This window comes from Martes martes, assembly GCF_963455335.1.
Source record: "Martes martes genome assembly, chromosome: 8".
NCBI classification, from domain to species: domain Eukaryota; kingdom Metazoa; phylum Chordata; class Mammalia; order Carnivora; family Mustelidae; genus Martes; species Martes martes.
The window spans coordinates 107,245,198-107,269,775 of NC_137895.1; the positions used below are offsets into that span (position 1 = coordinate 107,245,198).

Below are 24,578 nucleotides of genomic sequence, written 5' to 3' on the forward strand. Positions count from 1 at the left end.
TGTGCATATTTATAGTTCATTTGGAGTCCTTCCTATTTACCTCCCTTCTTTAAAAATCAGCCTTCTCCATTTGCCCTGTGAATAACATCTAAGAACCTGGGAAGGAATTGGTTATTTCCTGCTCATAGCTTGTGACTTAGATGGGAGAGAACAGTCTCCCTCTGCCTCCAGGGCTCTAGTATATTCAGAAATGATTCTGGGAAGCCAACAAGAAAGCCATGATTTCCAATTGACCCTCACCTGACCCACGCCCTGGCCAACCTCTGCTTCTCCAGAGTCTGGCTGTCCAGAGTCTCCACCGTGGCGTTTCTGTTTTCTTTTGGCAGAAATGCCTGGGAACAGAGAGGCCCCTTTCCCTGTGACCTGACCTCCCATACTAAGAATAACAGCCCTAGGACAGCACGTCTTTGCGATCCCTCTGGAAAGAGGGCATGGCTGGGAAGCGGGGAAGTTAAGGGAGCTAGATAGAGCCAGGAGGAAATGGAAGAACACAGGCTCTTGGCTCTTGTGAGTAAAAAAATTAAAAGGGAGAGTTGGCAGCCTTCAAATGCTAGGGAAAGAAGTCTGGGAAACTCCCAAAGGACCCTCCATGCTTTCATACACACTCCCCAATCCCAGAACCCCATCTCCTGGAAGCCCCAACTAGTGGCTCAGAGAACAGGAAAATGTGCTGGTCTTGCTGAACAAATGTGTTCCAGCTCTGTCTGGTCTCCTTTGCAGAATATTTCCTGAAAAAGTGCAGAAGCGAATGTACTTTTTTAAAGAAGACAAGTATCTTTAGCTAGGTCCTTTCCTTTCCACTCCTGGGGAATATGACTGTCCTGTTCCCGGGTCACCTGAACTGTGAGCCTGTAACCCCGTGTAGCCACAGGGCAGTGTTCTCTAGACTCCCACACCTCTCAGAGAGGCAGATGGTCCAGACCCAAGACACCTGTCCACTCTGTGAAGGGTCCACCTTCCCGGGACTCCTGGAATCCTCTAGGAAATCTGGGACAGCCTCTTCCTTGGTTGACCAGTTGCCCAAGATCTCAGAAAAGTCTTTCAAAAGCATCTCTTCCTTTCTCCAAATATGGTGGAACACAAGTGAAGTCCAAGTACACAGGGTGAAGTGGTGAAGTCAGGACACAAGTCTTAGCCCCTCGGTGCCATGGCACGACTGCTTCTACTCCCTTCTTGCAAAGTCTATGTCCCCATACCCTCTACCCAGTCTCCCCTATCAATCCAGTTCTCAGATTTGATAATTCCATTCCCTTTGGGTGGCATTTGAATGTCATCAGGGACTCTACACCAAACTAGTAGACTTGAGGAAAGAACCTAGGGGAGGTGCATAGTCTACGCCCCCAAAAGCACTGCCTGGGGCTGTATCTGACACGACTGAGCTGTAAGATTTACCTGGACTCTGTCTCCTTTCAGTTCATAAAATCTCTGCCAGGACAGCACTGTCCCTGGAAACACCAGAGCATGGCCAGTGCTAGAACAGTGGTGACCGTGATTCTAACTGCAAAGAGTCCAGCATAGATAGTATTGTTTTAATGATGCAGTCCTCTCATTATTCCCAAGCTTTAGATGAGTTACCACTGAGCTCAGCTGACCTGGCCACACTTCGGGACCACACTGCTGTGGTCTTCAGGTCCTTGGAATTCCCAGACCATCCCTAGGACCACATCCCATTCACCTCGGTGGAGGGGGGCGTCACACACCTGTGTCCCTCCAGACCTCCAGAACGGCCCTTCTGATGGAGGAGAACCAGGGGCATAGGAGACGCTGAGTGGGGACTGAGAAGAGAGTCCATCCATGTCCCTGCACCATTGTGACTGGCGCTGCCTGCCCCCCATGGCCACCCCTGCCCCCCACTGTGGGAAGCAGAAAGAGCCTTTGAGCAGGAGGGTGGTGCGGTGGGATGGATCTGGAGGAAGGGGGGCCAGGTGACCCAGAGAGGGCGGGGCAGGAGGGTTGGACCAACCGCCTCCCAACCACCCGCTTCCCTCTTGGGCTCCTGGCCACAATACGGGCGTTCACGACTCCAGCAACAACACTGAGGTGCCCGGACGGTGATTCTGATGGTGATGTTGCTCTGTTCTTGTCTGTCTAATATTCCTTTTTAATCCCCATCCTGCCTGCCCCTCCCTTATGTAGGGTTACTTTAGTGATCCCTGGAATGTTTTTGACTTCCTCATCGTAATTGGCAGCATAATTGACGTCATTCTCAGTGAAACTAATGTGAGTATGACTCTGCCCTCCCCAGGAAGCCTCCTCCTTCCTCCTCTGCCTCCTCTCTTTCCCCTTTCTCTCACTGTGTCTCTTTTTACCTCCTTTTATTTGTTTGGTTTTTTAATTTCCTGTTTTTACCCCCCTCCAGTCATGCTTTTTATTGAACCTGCCGTCGTCTGTGGGGGAAAAAAAGTGGGAGCTTCTCCTCCTTTTTTTCCTGCTTGGCCCAGCTCTGCCCCGTGGCGCTGGGCCCAGGGGCCCGGAGCTGAGCGGAGGAGGGGCAGGTGCGGGGGGCTGCCTGGACCCCTCCCCGGGCGGCTCCAGCCCAGTGGATCCTTGGTACTAACCCAGCTTTTGTCAGGCCTCTCCGCCCTGTGAGAACCAGGTTGCCCAGGTTTGAGCCGCCAGAACTGTAGAGTGGTAAGAGAGTATTTAATATGCCCACGTAACCTCTTTCTTTTCTCATTTTTTTTCTCTTCTCTCCTTTTTTTCATGCTTTTTTTTTTTCATTTTTTTCCTCTTCCTTTTTGTTTTGTTTTTCTCCTTTGTTGTTGGTTTTTTTTTTTTTCTCTTCTCTCTCTCTCTTTTCCCTCGGCTTCTCTGCCCCATGCAGCACTATTTCTGTGATGCATGGAATACATTTGACGCCTTGATTGTTGTGGGTAGCATTGTTGATATAGCAATCACCGAGGTAAACGTAAGTACATGGCGTCCGTCCCTAACTGTCCGTGCCTGCTCTAACACTCATTTGTCTTTTCCCGGGTTCATTATTTTTTCTTCATTTTATGTTCTCCTCCCCACCTCCTTATTTTCATTTTGTTCATTTTATTTGTTTGTTCAAATTGGTTTAAAGGATTTTTTTTTCTCCTTGTCGCTTTATTTTGAATTTTTCTGTTTTTGTTGTTGTTTTTTTTTTTAACTTTCGGAACGAGTTAGCCTCCCTTTTTCTTTTATGTTCTGATTGCTGCCTCTTTTCTCTCTCCCGTTCCACTCAGCCTGGCATGACTCACACTGTATAGAAGGAAGCAGCAAGGGGAGCCAGAGAGTGCCAGAATGAGGGGACAGTCACAACTTCTGGGCCACGGCTGAGGCAGGGACCCCAACCTCCCCTCACCCCACCTTCCCCTGCAGACTGCTCCTTACCCTGTCTTTCCTTCACCCCCATGGCTCACTGGAAAGGAGCTCTCTCCGGGTGGACCACCAAACCTAAGGCGTCTCTGGAGCAGCAGGAGAGCCAGAGCGCTGGGCGGTCCACCCAGAGGTCTTCCCGGGGACGGGGGCCTTGCCTCCCCACTCGCTGTGGAAGCGGCCTCTGGATGAGCACCTCACTCCCACACGAAGCTGCCCAGAGAACGGACTCTCACACCCACCCCGTTCTCTCCCTGCTCCCCGAGCCCCTCACGACCCCACCCCTGGCTCCCTGGCCTCAGACAGAACCCCAGCGCCTGGCCCAGGGCCTCCTGCCATCTTCTCCCAAGCTGTCTCCTCCTATACAGTTCCTTCCAGTCCCTGCACATGTCTTTTTGTTACCTGGCATGTTGAAACCTTCTCTCTTTATCTATAGGCAAGCCCTCTGGCAGTTAGTCTTTAACATGTGTTGTTCAATTTTTTCATTGTTATTATTTTCCTTAATTAAGAGACTTGGTAATGTTTGCACAAGATGCGCTGAACCATTGAATAACAGCACGGAGCAGACGCTGTAGGGTTTTGATCTAAGATGTTTGAACCTACCCTACCAACCACCACCACCCCCCTGCTGCATCCTTACCGTCCCCCTGCCCTCTCCCTATTTTGCTCCCAAACAGTTGAACTGACGTGTTATCTTATCCGCCTGATTCCCCTGACTGGAAGCCTGTCTGCCCCCCACTTCCAGCACGTGGACATTGGAAGGAGCCTGTTGCACTTTCCCTCCCTCCCCCTCCCATCGGCCTCTCACACCCACCCTGCTCACCCTATAGCCATAGATTTGATGGCCCCTCTGTCTCCAAGATCCCCCTGGGTTGTCTTTGTCTCATGGTATGGGTGTGCGTGTGTGTGTGTGTGCGCGTGTGTGTGTGTGTATACACACTGTCCCTTGACTTCTCCCAGGAAAACATCAGATCATTTAAAAAAAAAAAGAAGTCTACCTTCCTCCTCATGCTCTGCACCTCCCCTCCCCCAAGGGCCCCTTCCCCTCACCTCACCAATCTGGGCACCCTCTGAGCCCTACAGTTTCCGTCAGTGCTACCCAGAGCCAGGAGTCACCCCCACATTTCTAAAGGCCAACAACTTTGTGCTTGCTCGGAGCTCCGCCCGTGCACTGCTCTCAACTGAGGGAGTGTGCGGGATGGGGGATAGGGAAGAGACAGAAGGTACAGGTCCATACAGGTCTGGCACTAGGAGCCCGGTGGCAGGAAGATGCAGAAAGGTGACAGCAAGCTGTTCCCCTCGATACAGTCCCGAGGTTGTGAGGGGTCTTTTGTTCTCGCCGTTGGCAAGGCCTGTACCACTCAACCTGCCATTTTCTCCCAAACTATTGCTGTTCTTAAAAGAAAAACAAAGCAAAAAGAAAGAAAGTGGCCAGGGTATAAGATTTCTACTGAAAGAGTGGCTATGTGGGGGCTAGAGGGGGGATGCAGGGAAAGGAGCTTGAAGTCATCCTGCAGATCCTTATGTTTGTATAATGATTTTCTACTTACAATTCATCTGCGCATATGTGTATCTCAGGTAACTCTTACCTGCCCTGTGAATTTAACAGGCAAGAATTATCATCCCCAGCTTGCTGACCCTAAAGATACTGATGGAGAGATTTAAGTGCCTTTCTCAGCCACACAGCTGGAACCCAGACCTCCTGGTATAGCCCATTCACTTTGCCCTAGACCACAGTCCCTGTCTCTTCAGTCCAAGATGCCTTTAACAAACACATACATCTCACATAACCCCCTCGATGGTACTCCACCCAGCCAGGATTCGATCAACCCTTAGGTCCTGTAATTTACATTTTCAGTAACCATACAGGTTCTTTTCCCATTTTCAAAGCAAAAAGTTATGTATCAGACCGCCTTAGAGTTCTGATACAGCTCAAGCTCCTCCAGCCTCCCTCCATCCCTCGCTGGGATTCTCCTCACTCCTCCAGGCTGAGGGATTTGTTAAAAGTCATACTGAAGGTTTGTCTGGGGATTAAATGGGGACAGCGCATGTGCTGGAGAGCAAGAGGAGGTGTCCTAAGACCCATCCCCAGCACAATGATTGGCTTCTGAACCAAGAGAATAACCATAATGTCACCCACATCCCGAAGGCAGTGTGGGAGAGGAAGTCAGAACTTCTTCCCGGAGAAGTTAGAGAAATGGTGAAGACTTGGTTTCCTCATCTGTCAAAGAAATGTGATGATTTTTCCTGCAGTGTGTTTGGAGACTGAAATAACAGCATCTATTTTAAAACTCTGTGGAACTGTAAAGCACTACTCAGTGGGAGAGACTGTGGCTCCCAAGTGTGGCACCCAAGCAAAGGACATTTTTTCCAAAAGCCCTCCTAGAAGAGCTGGGAGGGTCCTTACTTTCCCGGAAATGGTTAGACTCTGGAGTATGGTCGACAGGTTCAGCCAGATGAAAGTAAGCACCGAGTATGTGCCCAACCCAAGCCTTAAGAGGCCCACGCCATGAGCACAGGCCCGGTGCAACCCTGCCCTCAGGGGCAGTCAGTACGGTGGATGACAAACTAAGGAGCAGTGATGCCTAGTCTCAGAGGCAAGTCCCTCTACCACGTGGCTCTGCCTTCAGGTCACTAGCAGCTTCTGGGTCTAGACGCTCTCTGGTGTGAGGAAGTTCACAGTGTCAGGGTGGTTTCCCAGGGTGCTGCTCTAGGCCTTCCCAGAACATTCTGTCATCACAAGATATCCATTCCCAGACATATGTTCTATTTGGCAGGAATCCACGCTTTCAGCGTCAGAGGAATCCATGAGGGCTTTTCACCTGTCACTCATCATCTTTGACTCTTTTAAGACTACAGAAATCAACTGTCGTTTCCCTCACCAAATCCCAAATTTATTCCAACTGCCCTCAAATTTTCCCCGCAATTTATACTCTTGTCCTCGCAAATGCCTTCTCTTCCCTCCTTGCCTTCACTAGTAGGCTGTGGCGCCCCCTCCCTCTCAGAAAACAGGTTCTCCACCCATCCCAGGCCATCGCTTCTTCATCCCACTGCATTTATGGTCTCGCCTTCTGTGTGTGTCAGGCACTATCTCAGGCACCTAGGATACATCGGTGGCAAAATGAAAGCCCCTTCCTCATGAGCTGGCATTCCAGGGTAGAAGGAAGAAGCAGACGATGAGCCATACGTCTAGAAAATAGGAATATCATACAGTGTGCTAAATGATAACCAGTGCTTCAGAAGAAATTATGTCATGTTAGAGGGATCAGAGGTAGCAGGGACAGGGAAGGCAGGTGCAGTGTCAAATAAGATGGACTTTCCTGAGGAGGGGACATGGCACGGAGCAAAGGTGTGAAGGCGATGAAGAGCTGCATGCAGATATCCGGGGGAGGAGCTTCGGGGCAGAAGCAGCTGCCACGGTGGCCGGAGTACACAGAGCAGGGGCACAGAGAGAGGGGACTGGAAAAGGGACAGGAGTCTAGCTTTTATACTGAGCAAGAAGGAAAGACACCGGTGCCTTTGAGAAGAGCGGTCCCACGGTCTGACGCATTTCCAAAGGACCACCTTGCTGCCTCTAGGAATCAGGGGTGGAAGCCAGAACAGTGCTCAGAAGGCAAACGCAGGAACCCAGGTGGGAGGCGAGGGGAGCTGGCCACAGAGCAGGAGCACTGGAAGTGGTACCAAATGGTCAGATTCTCAATCTGTTGTGAAAATAGAACAGTATCTCCTGACAGACTGGATGTGGGTGTGGGCAGAAGAGGCATCCAGGACGGCTCGGGGGACCTCATCCACGAATGTTAGAGATGAGGACATGGAAGGCCAGGGGCAGGAAACAAGTCGCTCATTCTCACAGCTTGTTAATAGCAAGGCCAACCGAGAGCCTGGCCGCTGACTCCCCATCAGGTGCGTTAGTGTAGGTGATGTAACCAGACAGCGTCTATATATATAACAATGGTTGGTGTGGCCAAAGCTGACTCTAAGGGAGATTAAATCAAGACTGGTGGTCTCAGGCTAAGCTGGGTGGGGTGGGGCAGACTTGATCCTTGACACTTCTTTACACCTCTCTTTCCCTTTGTTGGATCCCTTCTTCTGTTGCTCATGGATCTCCCTCCGTGCCCCCTTCCCACTTTCAGCACCAGCCCCAGCCCCACAACAAAACTCATGCGACCATGGCACCTGTTTCCAATGTACTAATTCTTACTAGGGTGGTAATGGCTAAGTAAGCTACCCTTCCAAAAAGTAACATTGCCCTTAAAGAGAAGGCAGTAATGCTCAACCTAAAGACTGGAGATCTGGGACATCTGGTGTGTCTAATATAAGACTTTCAGGAACATGACACCTGAGTGAGATAGTCTCTACCCCCTCCCCCCATCCTCCAGTTGCTCTACAAAGGCAGTTTTCTACTCTGCTTGGAAATAAAGCCGGCCTCTGGAGATTTAGCAGTGTGTCTGACTATGAGAAGTCTAGCTGGTAATGCAGGAGTAATTTCGAAAGCCCCTAGGCCTCTGCAAGGCGAGGCAAGGCTTGCTGTGTGGGTGGCCGACCACAGCGCCGTGAGGTCAGCTGCGATAAGAAGTCAGGCCTGATAAAGTGGCCTGGTAGACAAGCTGTGACATTGAGAAGTGCCCTGCAGGCTTGACCTGAGAGGTCCATGGGAACCTCTCTTTGGACATCCTGGTTGGGGTTCTTAATTCAGCCTGTGTTGGATCACCTGAGTGTTTAGGCCATTATGACCCAGCAAGACTCGTCTGCCCTCTGCCTTCTGCCTCCTTCACTTTCTCTTTTCCTCTAATTTTCTTCCCTTTCCTTCCCCATTCTCATCTTTCCTGTCCACACACAGCCCTCTCCTTTCCCCTAATATAGAAGAGTGGAAGGAAGCTGTCACAATACTCCCTTGGTTTGGCCAGACAGCCATCTGGGCCTCGCCAGTGTCTGTTGCTTTAGTTCCCACAGGCTAGCAAGCTACTGTCAGTGTGGTTGCCAGAAAGCTGCAAGCAAAGGGACCTAGAACATTCCATGAGCTGGTAGAGAATGTGAGAGATCTATGCCCCAGGTGGGTTCAAAAATGCCCACGAATACCACCAGAAGGTATAGCCTGCACCATTTACTCTTTCTATTTAGTGTGTCTTTTTTCTTAGTCATACTCTTGTTCTCTGTCCCCCTTTCTTCTCTGTCCTTCTGGGCTTCTATGTTCTCTCTCTCTCTCTCTCTCTCTCTCCCTTTCTCTCTCAAAGAGAGTTCATTGATGTTGTTATCGCTGCTGACAAAGTGATTTCATTCATTTATTCTTCATGGTTTCCTTCTGTTTGTCATTTGAGTGAAGGATACTGGTTGTCCTCCCCAAGGGAAGATAAAACTACCTTGACAATTTCATCACTCTTGTTTAGTATGAATTATTGGCGGGTAATAACACCTGGGGAGCCATCAGGTGACTAACACAGTGACCCCTGAGGCTAACCATGTGAGCTAGTCACTGGGCAGCTAATAACAGTGGTCACCGCTGTCCACCTTCTGCAGTCTAGCCCACAGAGACTGGAGGAGCAAGAGTGAGCCAGGAACCAGCAACCCCCATGCTCTGTACCTCTCCACCAGTTCCCTTGGGGCCAAAGACCTTAAAGGAAGTTCCAAAGAGGCATTTCAACTGTGTGTCTGTAGCCACAAAGATTCAAGAAGGGCTCTTTTCCTTCTGACTAGAATTTTACCATGGGAAACAGACGCAAGCCAGGAGGTCTCCAGCATGGTGGACAGGTGGACAAGGGAAAAGAGAGGCTGCTCTTTCCACTGCCTTATTTTTGGGCTCTTTCATTTTTCCCTGCCCTTTTCTGTGCAGTGCTTCTGCCTCCCTTGTAATCCCCCCTTTCCTTAGAACTTCCCTAATCCCCCCTTTTCCTTAGAACCCCTCCTCCACAGGTCCATCTCCAAAGACCAGAGACCTCCTCCACAGACCAAAATGGAAATTCCATCTAAGAACTGCTTTCAACTACCTATAATTCCTTCCTTTAAGAACTCTGAAAGCCATTGCCTTCTACCCTCAGCTTCTGTGTATCGGAGCTGACCTGTGCTTATTTAAGCTTTGCATCTCCCTAGCAAAGAAGTTCTTCATGCAACTTCAGAGGATTTCCAGTTTTAAAACATATTTTACTTTGGCCTTCTTAAAATTCTCTCCCCTGCTGCCATCTCTGGTGGCTCTAAGATTCAGCATCTCCCACCTCCTCCACATCTATAGGGCCACAGTTTAGTTCCTGGTTGGAAGAGGAGATAAAAGGATAATGAAGACCTCCCCATCTTAACCTACACTTGACCTACACTTCATGACCATGAAGGTGGCATCAATGTCTCTTGAAGCCCCTGACCCCTGCCTCTCTTCATGTGTACCAGACTGATAACCATCCTCCCAACTTAGATAACTGGACTTTCACTAACAAAACCCCAACCTCTCAGCCTTCCACCATCCCACGACACTCTTGTAACTGAACCAGACTTCCTGTCTTGCAGATCAAACTGAGATGAGATTAGAGGCAGTGAATGCATAGAATGGAGTTTGGGGAGTAGGGAGGGATGCCAGCTGGACCCAGATCTTCATGTGGTCTGAAATGGAATTTATATTTGATCTACTCCCTAAGTTCTGGACAAGAGTACTTTAAAAAAAAAAATCAACAGCTCTGTAGCAGGGCAGCTAGTAAAAGACTTACATGCTCCTGTGACATTGCTTTTGACTCATGTTCCAGAGGAATGTAGAATTTCAGTGACTATAATATTATACCCATTGTCTCAATGGCACCAATGGATTGTGCAGACCTGTTCTGTAGGGCTTGTTCATGACCTAGCCAAGAGCCAGCCTTCCCTGGAGGGAATCAGAAGTTAACCTGCATTTTTCAATGTCAGCATGTCCAGGAGGGTGCAAGCAGGGGCTTATGATCTCTTCAAAGTGCTCCGTAATGGTCTGTTCTAAAGAGAATATCCTAGAAGACAGCTTGGTTGAATATTACAGCCTAGATATCTACTACTTAGTCTTTAATCCCTAGTAATCCTCGCCTCGTGGCTATGTGAAAGAAAGAGAAAGAAAGAAGGAGGAGGGAGGGAGGGAGGGACGGAAGAAGGAAGGAAGGAAGGAAGGAAGGAAGGAAAGGAAAGGTAAGGTCAGGTCTCCTTTTTATATGGTTAAGAGCTATTTTTCTTTTTTTTTTTTTTTAGATTTTATTTATTTATTTCACAGAGATCACAAGTAGGCAGAGAGGCAGGCAGAGAGAGAGGGGGAAAGCAGGCTCCCCGCTCAGCAGAGAGCCCGATGCGGGGCTTGATCCCAGGACCCTGGGATCATGACCTGAGCCGAAGGCAGAGGCTTTAACCCACTGAGCCACCCAGGTGCCCCAAGAGTATTTTTCAACAATCTTTTAGTTCACCAGAGACTATGTAATGTTAACAACTGGAAAAATCCCCTTCTGCATCCCCTCTTTTCACCAGCCTCTGATGCTTCCTGAGTTTCATCCTTCAGTGTCCTATGCATGGTCTAAAGATGGTCTCCCAATGAAAAGGGGCAGTGAGGACATTCCAGAAACTAAGACTTCATCCACTGAGTGATAACTTTTCATTTGATCCTGTACTTAATTCAGAAAGACAGTTTTCCAGAGAATATCTCCTATTTGCTGCCCAATGCCACTCATGTTGTCATTGCCAGTTATACCAAACCTAGGTAATCTGTGTAAGTATGGAGAAGTAAGGTAATTGGGTTTTCTTTTCAATCTGCCCTTAGCCTATTAGCTGGAACCACTAGCCAGGACTCATTCTGAAAATGTTCCACCTCTGCCTCACCTTATTTCATTTATACCAATTGCACAAGCAAATTAAGTTAATTGCCCAATATCTTTAAACCCCTTCGAAATTACCAGATCATTAGAACAGAAAGATGAAATCATTGGCCGCTCAGTGCCTACCATTACTGGGTAGAACACCATAGGAAGACTTGGCCAGAATGTTCAGAGTAGGTAAGCAGCTCTACTGGCTCCCTCTAGAAGGGTAGTATGGGTTGGGTCCCCAGGCCCAGGGGCATGAGTCTTCAGGGAATCTTTCTGCCCTTCTTCCCCAGGAGAACCACGGATAGGGAAACTATAAGCTACCTCGGGGACTGAGAACAAATCTGAGAAATGGTCACAGGTGGAGGGTGTGAGTACTCTGGGCTACCAGCCATTTCTGAATTTAGCTCAAAAAGTAGAAGCAGCACTAGGTGGTCTTTCAAGACAGGGTACCAGGGAATCCCAGAGAGTGGCAAACACCACAAACATGGCTCTGGGCCAAAGGTGCAGATGCCCAAACCCAGTGGGTCCAGTCTCCCCTTCTAGCTCACCAAGGGATTCCACTTGCTTCCTGGCAGGATACCAGAGACTGGAATGACTGCACAAGAGCATCTAGGAAATGTCCTTAGGGTGTTGGCAGTGTGTCAGTAGACTGTGACTTCTCTGAGGGCAAGGGCTCTACGTTATGCTTTTTCCTATCGTTTCCACTTAGAAATCACCCAGTGGTTGCTTTCTGATTTTATTATGAATGGTTAGTTATTTTTGGGATCATGGATCTTATGAACATAGTTCTTCAAATATAAACAGGCCTACATGAGATATTGATAAGTACTGCTATAGCAGGTCAAAAGTGCCCTCTGAATAGCATAGCTTAAGGCCCAAGAAAGAAAGTAGTCTGTGACTCTCCAGATTCTCCCAAAGTGAGACTCTTAGGAGAGCTATCATTATCTGAGCTGGGAACCCCAAGTAGGAGTCCCAGAGAGCCCCATCCTTCCCCTCTCTACTGCCCTCCTTGCTCCTCTTGATTTCTTAACTCCTACTACAGAGCTGTATCCTAAGGATTCTCAGTACATCTTATTAAAATACTAAGATATAATCAAGGTTATTAGACTACATGGACCCAAATGTGTTGTCTAAGTTGTCTTTCTGGTCCTGTTCTGGATGGGATCAACCCAGAGGACTCTCTTAGGAGTGATGGGGAGCTCTGACAGTTTTCAGGATAGATCCAAGAGAAGAGCAACAGCCCAGGCCTGCCGGGAGCTCTTCTGATGCCCTGGCATTGCATGTACTATAGATTTGTCTCCATCTGACGCTCACACTCCCTCCCCTACTGAAGCTCTAGAAACACAGAACTCCTAAGTTATTAACATGGGAGGACAAGCACTCAAGAAGCGAGAGATGTCTTCCGTATGTGGTTGTGTGTGTGTGTGTGTATGCGTGCACGTGTGTTTCTATGCTCTTTCTCAGCCTGCTAGCCAAATTCTAGTGATTCCACAGCCTCCAGGCCTGTGGACTGACCTGGCAGTTGGTATTCCTCCTGAAGCAGAAACCAAGATCTAGAATGTGCTCTCTAAGGGACTGGAAAGGTGTCCCTCCCCTTCTCTTCCCTTGCCTCACCCTTTATCTCCATCATTCCCGAAAAAGGTCATCTTACCAATTTGCTGTAGGGAAGAAAAGGAATTTGCTGAGAAATTTGTTAACAAAGAAGTATTTTCAGTCTGCAAGTAAATGTCTAGTTGTGCACTTTCCATCCTTCAAAACTTCCATTACATGTTTTCCTTGTTTGTACCTTAAAAACAGAAACACAAGAGCAACCATCTGAAAGTGGAGGGTAAAAGCAAAGTCAGGACCTTCTAGAAAGAGTTAACAGCTCAAAATGATCAGGACCAATCAGGAGCTGAGCTCTGAGTGCTGGAGCCCAAAGGGTAGGAGAACCTTCCCAGATACGGGCTCAAGGAATGGAGGTGGCTGTGGGATACTCACTAGTGGCCGGTTTCTTCAGCTCCTGCCTCAAAATGAACTCAGCAGTCAGACCCATAAGAACAGCTATTTTGGGTGTTAATAATAACATCCTAAATTATGTACAGAGCTTTAAACGTAAGAAACATTGTTTCACACCGATGAGCCAAGCTCTCCACACCTATAGGCTAGTAGCTAAGTGGGGCCTCCTGAACCTGAGCTTGAGGACTAGCCCTGCTACAGAAGGGTTTGAGGACCACGTCTTTGGGACCTCCTCGGTGATAACTAAAACTGAGTTTTCCCCCTCAAATTCAAGGGTCATTGCCCTTGACCTCCTTTGCTCACAAATGTTTGGGCAGGGACATGCACTGGGATGTAAGCAAAGCCTTTCTCCTCCAGCTGGCAATGCTTGGGGTAAGTTAAAATGCAGAAAGTGCAACCCCTCCAAGGTTATCTTAGGACACATAACTCATTTTAGGGGGAAAAAAAAAACCTCTCCCCACAAAATTCAGAAGACCTCATGTGTAACAAGCGCGTGAATTATTTCATTTGTGGCCAGCGATGGTCTTGAGTAGGCAATGCCTTCGGGTCCTCCCTAGACAGGAGACCCATCTGTGCAGAGCCCACACTCACAGTGATGTCCCAGAACCTGCCAGGCCTGTGCTTTGTATTTCTTTCACTTGTTTCCTTTTGCCCTCTCCTGCCATGGTGTTGCTCCTGTGTTAGCCAAGACCTAGAGTACCAGGCATCTTCGTTGGAGACTCATTACAGCTTATTTCTATCTGCCTTTCTTTAAAGCCAGCTGAACATACCCAATGCTCTCCCTTTATGGTAAGACCGACCCTCCCGACCACGCTCTTAGCTTCTGTGGCCCTCCTCTAACACCCCCACTCTCACCCACCCTGATACCCGGCATCTCTGGGAGCCCAGCCTCGCTCCCACTGCATGTAGCCGCCATGTCTGTCCTGTGCCTCGCCTGCCCGGTCACGTGTGAGCTGTGACGTGCTGTTGTGTAATGGTGTTCCTTTCCCTCCCTGAGCTTTCCTCTGGGTGATCATTCACTGTGATCTTGACCATCTAATGAGCCACCAGGAGAGAAGTGGACCCAAGGGTCATTTCCTGTTAAACATTCTGAGGACTCCACAGGCTAAAGTCTCTAGCTTTAATCCAATGTGGGAAATTTGCAGTGGGCACCCATGAGTGCCACGGTGAGGGGCTCTGCAGAAAAGAGGAAGGAGAGGGATGACCCAGGCGAGAGACAGAAAGTCAGGCGATGACTTCCCATGAACCATCCAGCATCTGTTAACTACTGGCTGGCCTCCTGCGTGCTCTAAGTTTAAGGCCACAGTAAAAGGTTGTAAGCTGGAATCTGTCACTGAGAGTGTGGCTGAATATCCAAGCATACATTTTTCTAAATTCCTGAAGTTCGTTCAAATTAGGCCACACAGAAAAACAAACTCAGGGGTTTGATGGGAGCATTCCTGATATAGGACTGTGATCCACTTTGCCTAAAGTGATAGATGCTGCTAGGTGTGACCTTGACGTCTCCTTGGAACAGGCTTCTCTAAAAATCTGCCATCACACGTTTCAAAACGGAGTCAAGTGTGAGTTTTTAAAAGGACAAGTGAGTGGGTTGATTCCCTGAAAGTCAGCGGACTGGAGCAAGATTGGGTCGGTGAGTGGTGCTTCCTAACACAGCCCCTCCCAGGCTGGCTGGAAGGCCGCCCAGGAAAAGGCTGAACCTGGGCATCCTACCCCACTTCCCAGGGGTGGCCCCTGGGGTCTCCTGACTCCCTGCATTGTCATTTGGTTTTTTGGAGGACATTTCTGTGTGTCTGTAGAGATGTGTTTATCCTCCTAGAGCGTTAGGAAACTGCAGCTACTGGGAGGCGGGGAGGAGCAAGTTTACGGGGTGGGGGATTTGAACCCAGCATGGAATTTAAACTGCACGCTTGACTTCTCTTTTTTAACTCGTCAAATCCAGATGCCCCTGTGGCACCAACTTCTCAAACTCTTGACACTCACAGCTGAACTTCCCCACTTCAGCTTGTTCTTTCTTTTTTTTCTCCTTTCCCGAACATGGTGGAACTGACAGCTGAGTTATAAAACCCTGAGCCTTCTCTGCCTACTCCTCTGGGGGAACACAACCTCCTTTTAAGGAGAGAAAATAGAATTTCAAGTAGATACATGGATGATAGAAATGCAGAGATTAAGGGCATCAAAGGCTTCAAAATAGGCAGGCAGGGTAGGGCCCCGGGGTAGGACCAGGATACGGCTGGCTGTCCCTCCGGGCTCCAGGGCAGCCTGTGGAGCAGACACCGACCCCACCCCCCAAGCCCACAGGTCACCCTGCCTGAGGGGAACAGGCCCCTGTGCAGATCTGAGGCAGCTCTGGTTTGAAACTCAAAGAGATACTGTGACTCTCCCCCAGTCTGGGGAGTCCAGAGAGTAGGAGAGACCCTTCCAGCGTGGATTCTGCGCAGCCCTCCAAGGGCGGAACGAGGGTGTGCGGGCAAGGGGCAACTGCTTCTGGAGCTTTCCGCCACCCTCGTGGGTTTCCCGTATGGAGCAGGAGTAAGATGGGTGACCAGGAACCACTGGCCATGTCCGTGACAGTCAGCAGGCCACCGGGTTAGAACAAAGGGCCGCTGGGGGCCCTCAGGGGCACTGGCGCTAGTAGGATTTTCGGGGGGGCAAACAAGGTGTGGACATTGTCAGGGACGATTGGCCTGAAATGATTCAAAAGAAAGCAGAGAAGCAAGGGTTGGGGGGGGGGGGCCTGCACAGATCCTCCCTGCCAGTGACCTGGAGACTCCTCCTCCCTTGAGGGTTGCGTGGGACAGGAACAGTAACAGGAAGCCTGAAGGTCCGTTCTCTCCTGGTGCCAAAAGGGCTGGGTGAGCTGCACTAGCTCTGGGGAATGGGCGGAGGGCTCCCGGAGGGCTCCCAGCACCAGCTTTCTGGCCAGCGCGGGTTGGAGGAGGGTCGGGAGAGGTGGTCAGTCCGTGTTGTTCTCAGGTCTGGAAGCAGAGGGTGACAGGACAGCCCTGGCCAGACACGTGCCTCAGCCCCAGGCCCTCCGGGTCCCACAGGCTGGGGAGGGCCCTCGGGCAGCAGACTCCAGCAGCCCTTGCACCGGGTTCCTGCCTCCGCTTGGCTTGGCCCGGATCCAGTTCTTCCTCGCCTTCCCCTTGTCCCCGGGCTCCAGGACTCCCCTGAGGAGATGATCTGCCCTAAGCAGAATCCTTCTGTCCTCCTACACCCGGACCAGGACTTATCTAGGGCTCGCTTCGAGTGTGCCTCCCACCCCTTCTAGGATCTCCCACAGTCTAGAGAGGGTTGGGGCCTCCCAGAAGCCCCACAACAGAGGGGAGTAGCAGGGGAACAGCTTCAGCATCTGAGGTGAGGCAAGGGCTTGCAGACACTCTCCGCGGGCTAAGCAACACCCCTATCCCCACTGTCCCTGCAGCCATGTGGGAAGAGGTGGCACAACAAGACTTCCGGAGTCCTGAGCTGCCAGAGCACCAGATCTCTGCTGTGGGCAGCCCACTCCAGCCCTATTCTCTGTCAGCCCTCCCTGCCCACCAGTGCCATCACCCCTCGGGCTGGGATGGAGGCCACGACCCACCCAGCCACCTTGCTGAGCGCCACATCGCACTCGGGATGCACGTCACCCCTCCAGGCCCGACATAGGCTGCCGCTGCAATCTCAGCTCGCAGCCGAGGGTGGGTGCACCCAAGGCAGCTAGCTCTCGGCCTAGATTTCAAAGCATATGGAAGTTCCTTATGGAATCTTTGGTAGCTCCACCCAGGGGTTAAGAATCAGGAGTGAAGGGGAAAAGGGGAGGACTGATAAACGGGGTCATAGGCTCAGGGGCCTGGGCACAGCTTGGCTCTGCCAAGGTTGTCTACCTGGAAGAGGGGGGCAGCTGGCCTCCCCATTCATGGCCCAGGGCAGAGAAGCTAGTGCAGCTAACCTTGCCCTGCCCTGCCCGGCCTCCTCCCCAGCCAAGGGCTGTGCTGCTCAGAGCAGGGCCCATCTCGTTCTTGCCCGCCCCTCTCTGTTGCTGTGTTAACTACCACCTCCTATTGCCGATGGATTCCAGAACGCAGAGGAGAACTCCCGCATCTCCATCACCTTCTTCCGCCTCTTCCGGGTCATGCGCCTGGTCAAGCTGCTGAGCCGAGGGGAGGGCATCCGGACCCTGCTGTGGACCTTCATCAAGTCCTTCCAGGTAACCACCTCCGCCCTCAGTGGGCTGCAAGAAGAGCACCCTTGGCTCCCAGAGTGGATGCTGCACCTGGGGCTGCATCCAGCTCCCCCAGGGCTCCCTGAACAGGAAGCAGCACCACTAAGAGTCAAGGGCCAGCCTTACCTCGCCACTCAGCAGCTGTGTGACCACAGCTTCCCTCTCTGCCCTTGCCTTCTTCCTGTCTATAATGAGGCCCCAGGACTCCATCTGTGTTTTTCAAAAGCATGCTCCTGGAGCCCACATTTCCCCCAAAGCCGGGGTAAAGGAGAGGCTGAAGTGGTTCTGCTTTCTTCTCTCATCCGTGCATTTTTCCGCAATAATTTACTGCACAAAGAGGTTTTGTAGTGGAAAAAATTTGAAAAACATGGGCCCAGATGATCTGATAACCTCTAGGGCCCTCCCACTTTCAGCATTTTTAGGATCCAGGTGTCACCTTCCTCCCAATAGGCATCTCTGTGATGTCTGCTGTCCACACCTATTTGTAGTCTCAGCCAAACTCTCTAGGACCCTGGTGTCACTCCACTCAAGGAGACATGGTCCCCTCCCAGGGGCCCAGGGTTGCCTAACTATAGGATTAATTCTCTTTTCTCAGCCATTATTTTCCATCTGTGCAAACAGAATAATGATCGCCCCTGGCCATCTCTGAGGAGTGTTATGTAAGTTTGAAGTTAAAGAGAAGCAGACTCTGTGAGGTCACTTGAGTTCCTTGAAGATGAGTGGCGTAGGGACCCCTGCATGAACGTCCATGCTTCCCTAGCCCGACACTGAAGGCAGCTTCTCCTTGCCCACGGAAGCACCACTGTCGGGCTTCCCAACACTGAAGGATTCCTTCTACGTGCCCCACTCTGGCCAGTCTGGGCCCAGTTACAGGCACAGAGGAGGTCCCTGATCCAAATATGCCCAGTACTGAAGGTGCAGCCAGAGGCAGTACTCTGCGGCCAGGTGCCGGCCTTGCTTTGGAACCCTCTCCAAAGGTGCAAACACCCTTCCAGGCAGCCTCCCGCCCTGGGACTCATCGGCCCAGGCCCTTGACTGGCCCAGCCTGGTTGCACTCCTCATAGGCAGCCCTCTGCCCACCAGGCCTTCCTGAGGAGCTGCAGCTGCCCTCCCTACTAGCCCCATCCCACCCCACCTATCCCTCCGGTAGGTGCCATACCGGGTTCCCCAGTCCCTGGGAATCTGAGGATTCCAGGGAGAGCAGGACTGGGGGCTGACCCTATCCGTGGGATCCCATGGCCATGATGACTATAGAGGCCGCCAACATACTTCCTCCTCCCCCCCACACACATATTTCCTAGGAAAAGGCGACAGACCTTGGTAACTGTGAGGAGAGGCTTGAACGTGGAGCCCAGCTCCAACCTGATGGAAGCCCCATCCGTGTGATCTCACAGTGCCATCTAGTGGCGGATGGACGCCTGGCAAGGCATTTCCTAGCCTTGAACGTGGGGCGGCCCGGATTCCAGAATAGGCCCCTGAGCCCCAGAAGGCCTCTCCCCAGGAGAAGCGGCAGGGACTCTGGAAAATTAAGTTGTCTGAGCTGCCAGGCAGATCATACATGGAGTGAATAAAATATATGAGACCCGAATACGTGGGAGGCATCGCACTCAGCCTTTTGTAAGCCTTCTATCATTTAAATACCACAGAACCCCTGAGAGGTCATTACTCTTCTCACTTTTCAGAAAAGGAAACTGAGGCTCAGAGAGGTTAAGTCATATGACCAAGCTCTCATGACGAGAAAGTGGCAGAAATCATATTTGAGTCCATGATCTTTCTTCTACTTAAGTTCTCCTTAGTAATTATTTTTATTATGACTAGCGGGATATCATCGAGCTACGTAAAGGAAGGGTGTAACCTGCCTCCACCCCACACCTCCCCAGGAAACCCTGGGGTGTATCCTTCAGGGCTTTCTCCCTACTCAACAAAGCCCTATGTCTAGTCGGAGGACATTTGTTCATGCTTGATTGTTTTTACTAAAGCGGTATCCTACTATATGTATCTGTTACTCTGCAGCCTGCTTATCTCCGTGCACCACACTGCTTCTCAGGTGATTGAAACCAAGGGAAAATGAGAGGTCAGTGCCATGGTTCAGGCCTTCTCCTGGTGCCCAGATCTTCTTTGGGGGCTCTTGGAAGTGCCCCCCCCAAGCCCGGTCGAAACACCCCCTGGGAAGGGATCTGGTCAGCCATCCCCCACTGGCCTCACATTGTCTCCTGTGCTTCCTTCCAGGCCCTGCCCTATGTGGCTCTTCTGATAGTGATGCTGTTCTTCATCTACGCTGTGATCGGGATGCAGGTAGGACAGCCGGCCCGCTGCTCCTCGGCCTCTACTTCTCTTCCCACCTCCCAGGCCCATGTTCCCAGACATCTCGCTCTTGCTCCTGATGCTCCCTCCCTCTGCTTCCACTTCTGAGGCCAAGAAGGTCAGAGGAATTAGAAAATCCCTTCAAATGGCGTCCTGCATGTAGCAGGGTGAACAGCCATGCGCTGCCCTCACTTCTCTCCCCTTTGCCCCGGGCCTGGTCTCTGCTCTCTGTAGGGAAAACCACTCCCGGACTGACACTGAGGGCCTCAGGAAAGACAGGTCCTTCCAGAAAACAACACGAAGGGTGTGTCAAACAGCACCCCTCCCCTTGCCCAGGTCTGACAGCCTGAGAACTATCCCCCATCCCAGCACCATTCTGGAGGAGCTAATGACAGAGAGGGGTGGAGGAGAAAGGGAAAGAAAGAAGGAGGAGGGAGAGGGAGGGAGGGAGGAGGGAAGGCGGGAGTCAGGCAGGCAAGCTCTCCCCGTCAAACACGCAGCAGTTTCAAGGGCCTCCCCTCACAGGTGCCCACTGCACGTTCCCCTTCCTCCAAGCTTGCGGCATTCTCCAGCCAGCCTCTCCTCGGGGCTCCCGAGAGAGTCAGAGCCCAGCACTCACATCAGCCAGGACTTTTCCTTAGCGGTTCCTGAAGGAAGATTCCCCTGCTTATTCTTTTTTTTTTTTTTAATTTTTTATTTCTTTTCAGCGTAACAGTATTCATTGTTTTTTCACCACACCCAGTGCTCCATGCAATCCGTGCCCTCCCTAATACCCACCACCTGGTTCCCCCAACCTCTTACCCCCCGCCCTTTCAAAACCCTCAGGTTGTTTTTCAGAGTCCATAGTCTCTCATGGTTCACCTCCCCTTCCAATTTCCCTCAACTCCCTTCTCCTATCCGTCTACCCTTGTCCTCCATATTATTTGTTATGCTCCACAAATAAGTGAAACCATATGATACTTGACTCTCTCTGCTTGACTTATTTCACTCAGCATAATCTCTTCCAGTCCCGTCCATGTTGCTACAAAAGTTGGGTATTCATCCTTTCTGATGGAGGCTTATTCTTTGCAGAAAGACCCCGGGTTCCTAGGCCAGAATCTTAGATAAAAAGAGCCACCCTGCAGCTCTCACCACATTAACAACTCAAGGTTTAAGACAGGGCATGAGAACACTAAAGCCGTCAGAAAATAGGAAAATAGACGCTATGGCTACAAAAATAAAAAAATAAATGAGGTAGATAAATTAAAGCTTTCACACCCATGACTTGCCTGTTCCAACTTCATAACCTTCATGCAACACTCAACAATCTTCATAGTAACTTGGCAGATTCTTTGGTTTTTGTTTTTGTTTTTGTTTTTAACTCTTTCCCCTTTTTGTATATGGAATGATGAAACATGCTTTCATGGTTTAACAAGGAAGGAGAAAGACAGACCTTAATGTCTGAGTGGAGAAGTTTCCCGCTTTGTGGGGAAGTAGATCAAGACTGTTACCAAAAGTTTGTCTGTGTTATTGCACCTGACTTTTAGGATCCAAAAAAAATTTTTTTGCCACATTGTGCCTTTCCTTCTGGAATTGTACGTTGAACACAATGTTAGTTACATGTTTACACCTTGAAGTGAATATTGTTACAGAGAACACGCCAGAACCTTTCTTACTGTTAAGTAATGCCCTTGTGAATGTATGATCTTTGGAGAAATCCTGTAGTTTTACCTGCTGATGCTGTCTTGTTGGAGAATAAATTTTGGATGGTTAAAAAAAAAAAAAAAAAAGAGCCACCCTGCCACTTCACCGAGGGCAACGGCTTCTAAGATAGGCATAGCTCTAACAGGCCACAAAAAATAAGGGGACCACTAATTTCAGGGACAGATTAAGCTTGCCCACATCCCAGATTGCGCCAAAATCCAAGAACTGAATTTGGAAGAGTAGACATCTAGGCTGAAATGGCAACGAAAAGGAGGCCAGAGGCTTGAGTTCTGAGGACCTAATGGTGACTGTAATTGGTAAAAGTGCTGTGTATTTGAAAGTGGCTGCCAGTAGATCTTAGGCATTCTCACACCACACTCACACACACACACACACACACACACACAGCTATTATGTTAACTGTGGAAGGTGATGGATGTGTTAATTACCTTGGTCTTGGTAATGATTCTACAAACATTGTACATCAAATCACCACCACCACCACACCGTACACTTTAAATATATACAATTATGTTTGTTAATTATTCCTCAATAAAGTTTTTTTAAAGAGAAAAAATATATATTCTCAACAATCTGTAGCCAAAAAGAAGAAGACCAGAGAGCACTCTGTCCGCACACAGAAGCACGGGGCTGGTGGCAGTGTCCACCTGCTCTCAGCCCAGCTCCCAGTGGCCCGGCAGGACCTCTCTTGAGGACCCATGGGTATTTTTCTTCTTACATCTGTCCAGTGTGGTGGATGGAGATCAGAGGCTGAATGGGGCAGCAGGTGCCTGCCCCCGCGAGGCCCTGCTGGTTCACGTCAGGGGACTCAGTTCAGCTATTGGGCTGGCCTGACCCCCAGTCAGCCAAGACCTCTGAAGAGACCACTGAACAATGAGTGGGAACTAGGACCCTGTCTGCCCACACTTTGCTGAATCTACCTTCTCTCCCCCTGCTTAGGTGTTCGGGAAAATTGCCCTGAATGATACCACAGAGATCAACCGGAACAACAACTTCCAGACCTTCCCCCAAGCTGTGCTGCTTCTCTTCAGGTGAGTCTCTGAGGACAGATGCTTACAAACACCTCCATGACGCAGCCCTGAGGTCTGGATGTAGAATGCGAAGGAACCCTTCCAGGGGAGCAGGCAAGGAGGGTACGGATGCTGGATCTCCCTCCCTGCACTAGGAAGTTGGCGTTTCCGTGCCATTTGTAATACTTCCCACTGTGCGGCCCACTGGTCACTGACAAACCTGCCAGTAACCCCCCCAAAATGCTAGAGGATCACAAGTCAAACACTGACAGCACCCTGGTCTGGAAGCCAAACAGGCTCAAAGCCAAGCCTGTGACACATTCACTTTGCGTAAGACACCTAACTTCTCTGAGTCTCGGTTCCCTTGCGAACAAGTACAGCTGCCAATGTCAATGCCATGTGCTCTATTGGTTATTATGTCCTCATGAACTTAGTGTCCTCTTCATTAAGCCAGCCATGAGCCTTCACCCTTCTCAGAAGACCATGGCCTCAGGCCTATCTGGGGTCAAGAGTGTTTCTCAGCCTGCTTCTGACTGAGTGAGTCCATGTCGCAGCCTGCTTCTTCCTCCTCTGACTCCTAATGACCCCCTTGCTCTGCCCACTTGGTCCTTCTCACTCTCCTGTTCCTCACAGGCTGGGCTGCTAGAGAAGACTATCTAGACCATCTAGACCAGGGCTGGTAGATGAGAACTATTTACCCCATCCCCGGACCAGATGAGTTCTAAAATCCATTCCAGCTTATATATTCTACATGTTATGGCACTGGGAGAGGCAGTGAACTCCCTGCCATTCCCTGGGGTCCCTCTCCAGAAGATCCAGAGATCCACTCTCTCAGAGAGCCCGACCTTCACCGAGTTCTACAGAATCCTTTCCCCACACCCAAGCCCAAGTATCATTATTACTCAAAATGTATTAAATCGAAATGATAATGCTTTAAATATCAGTGAGACCTTACCACCTCCCTCAGATGGTGGACTTTGAGAACACAAAGGCCACTGTAAACCACAATCTAACAACAACACTTAAGCCTGTGCCATATTTAAATACCAGAGCTGAACACAGATATAAGACTGAGCACATGGCTCCCTCTCCCCTCCTTTCCTAAATTTCTTAATGACAGAAGGTATTTCTTAAAAGAATAAACCCACAACAGTACTAAGAAGGAAGGTTTAAAAAAAAAAAACAAAAACACCATGGAAGAGAGCTATGAATGAACGAGGAACTTCTAAATGGAAGGAACCAGAAGGGATTCAATTGACAAAGGAACGAGATCTGAGGAAAACCTATCCCCAAGAATGTGTGGTCTGTGGAAGAAGTGAGAGCAGTTGCAGAATTGGCAGGTAAAAGGGCCGGGAGAGACCTGGGGCCATGACGAGGCTGGCTCCTCAAAGGACCTGTGTTTGGAGAGCAGTTGCTTATGCTCACAAGCTGAAAGGAGCAGCACTTGACATCACGCCCCTGGGCCTTGGGGTCTGAGAAGTAGAACAGGTCCCTCCAAGGAACCCCTACCCTCAAAGAGAGGCTACCTCCCCACCTCCCCTGGCAGCACATGTTCTGTTTCTTCCATGGTCCCCAGAGAGGCCCTGGAATGAGAACTCGATCTACAGAGATGTGAACTGGGTCCTCAATCACAAAGAACAGTCAATAATAAACCAATAAAGATCAATACCAAAAAACCAATAAAGATCAATAATCCTCAGTTAGCAGATGAATGAGCACAGGAGGAGGAAAAAGAACATATAAAGCCATAAGATTTGAAAGTAAATATAATTCATATCTTTAGAGAGGTTGCAGAGTATATTACATCTGTTGAATTAAAAAGAAGGAGGCAGAGGAGAAGTCAATATTAAGTCATTATTAAGAAGAACAAATTGAAGAGACAACTCAGGAAAACATCCTTGTCGAAATATTCAGAAAATGGGCACAGCTAAAGAATGAAATAATGAGCTGAAGGATCAAATCTAGGGTTCTCTCAGTATACAGCCAAAAGGACAAAAAGATTAAAAATATAAATAAAATATATATAAATAAACATTTATTTATATATATAAGGACAAAGGATAAAAAGATTGAAAATATAAATAAAATACATATAAAAATATAAATAAAAGTTAATATAAATCAAAGTTATAATAAAAGTTAATATTTATCTTTCTAATACAAGTTCAGGTAAAAACAACAGAATGAATGGAAAGAATGAAATCAAGGGATGATCAAAGA

General features: G+C 49.6%; 1 protein-coding gene across 1 annotated transcript in view; it reads left to right on the forward strand.

Annotated features, from left to right (window-relative positions):
• Window positions 1-24,578, forward strand: part of CACNA1C (calcium voltage-gated channel subunit alpha1 C) — a gene marked incomplete at its 5' end in the record, with an annotated part of 716,579 nt that overhangs the window by 643,211 nt on the left and 48,790 nt on the right. The window contains 5 exons of the mRNA XM_080812080.1: window positions 2,825-2,908; window positions 13,890-13,922; window positions 17,197-17,325; window positions 19,570-19,635; window positions 22,288-22,379. Coding sequence (XP_080668206.1) covers window positions 2,825-2,908; window positions 13,890-13,922; window positions 17,197-17,325; window positions 19,570-19,635; window positions 22,288-22,379 — 404 coding nt within the window. The remainder of the gene's footprint in view (window positions 1-2,824; window positions 2,909-13,889; window positions 13,923-17,196; window positions 17,326-19,569; window positions 19,636-22,287; window positions 22,380-24,578) is intronic.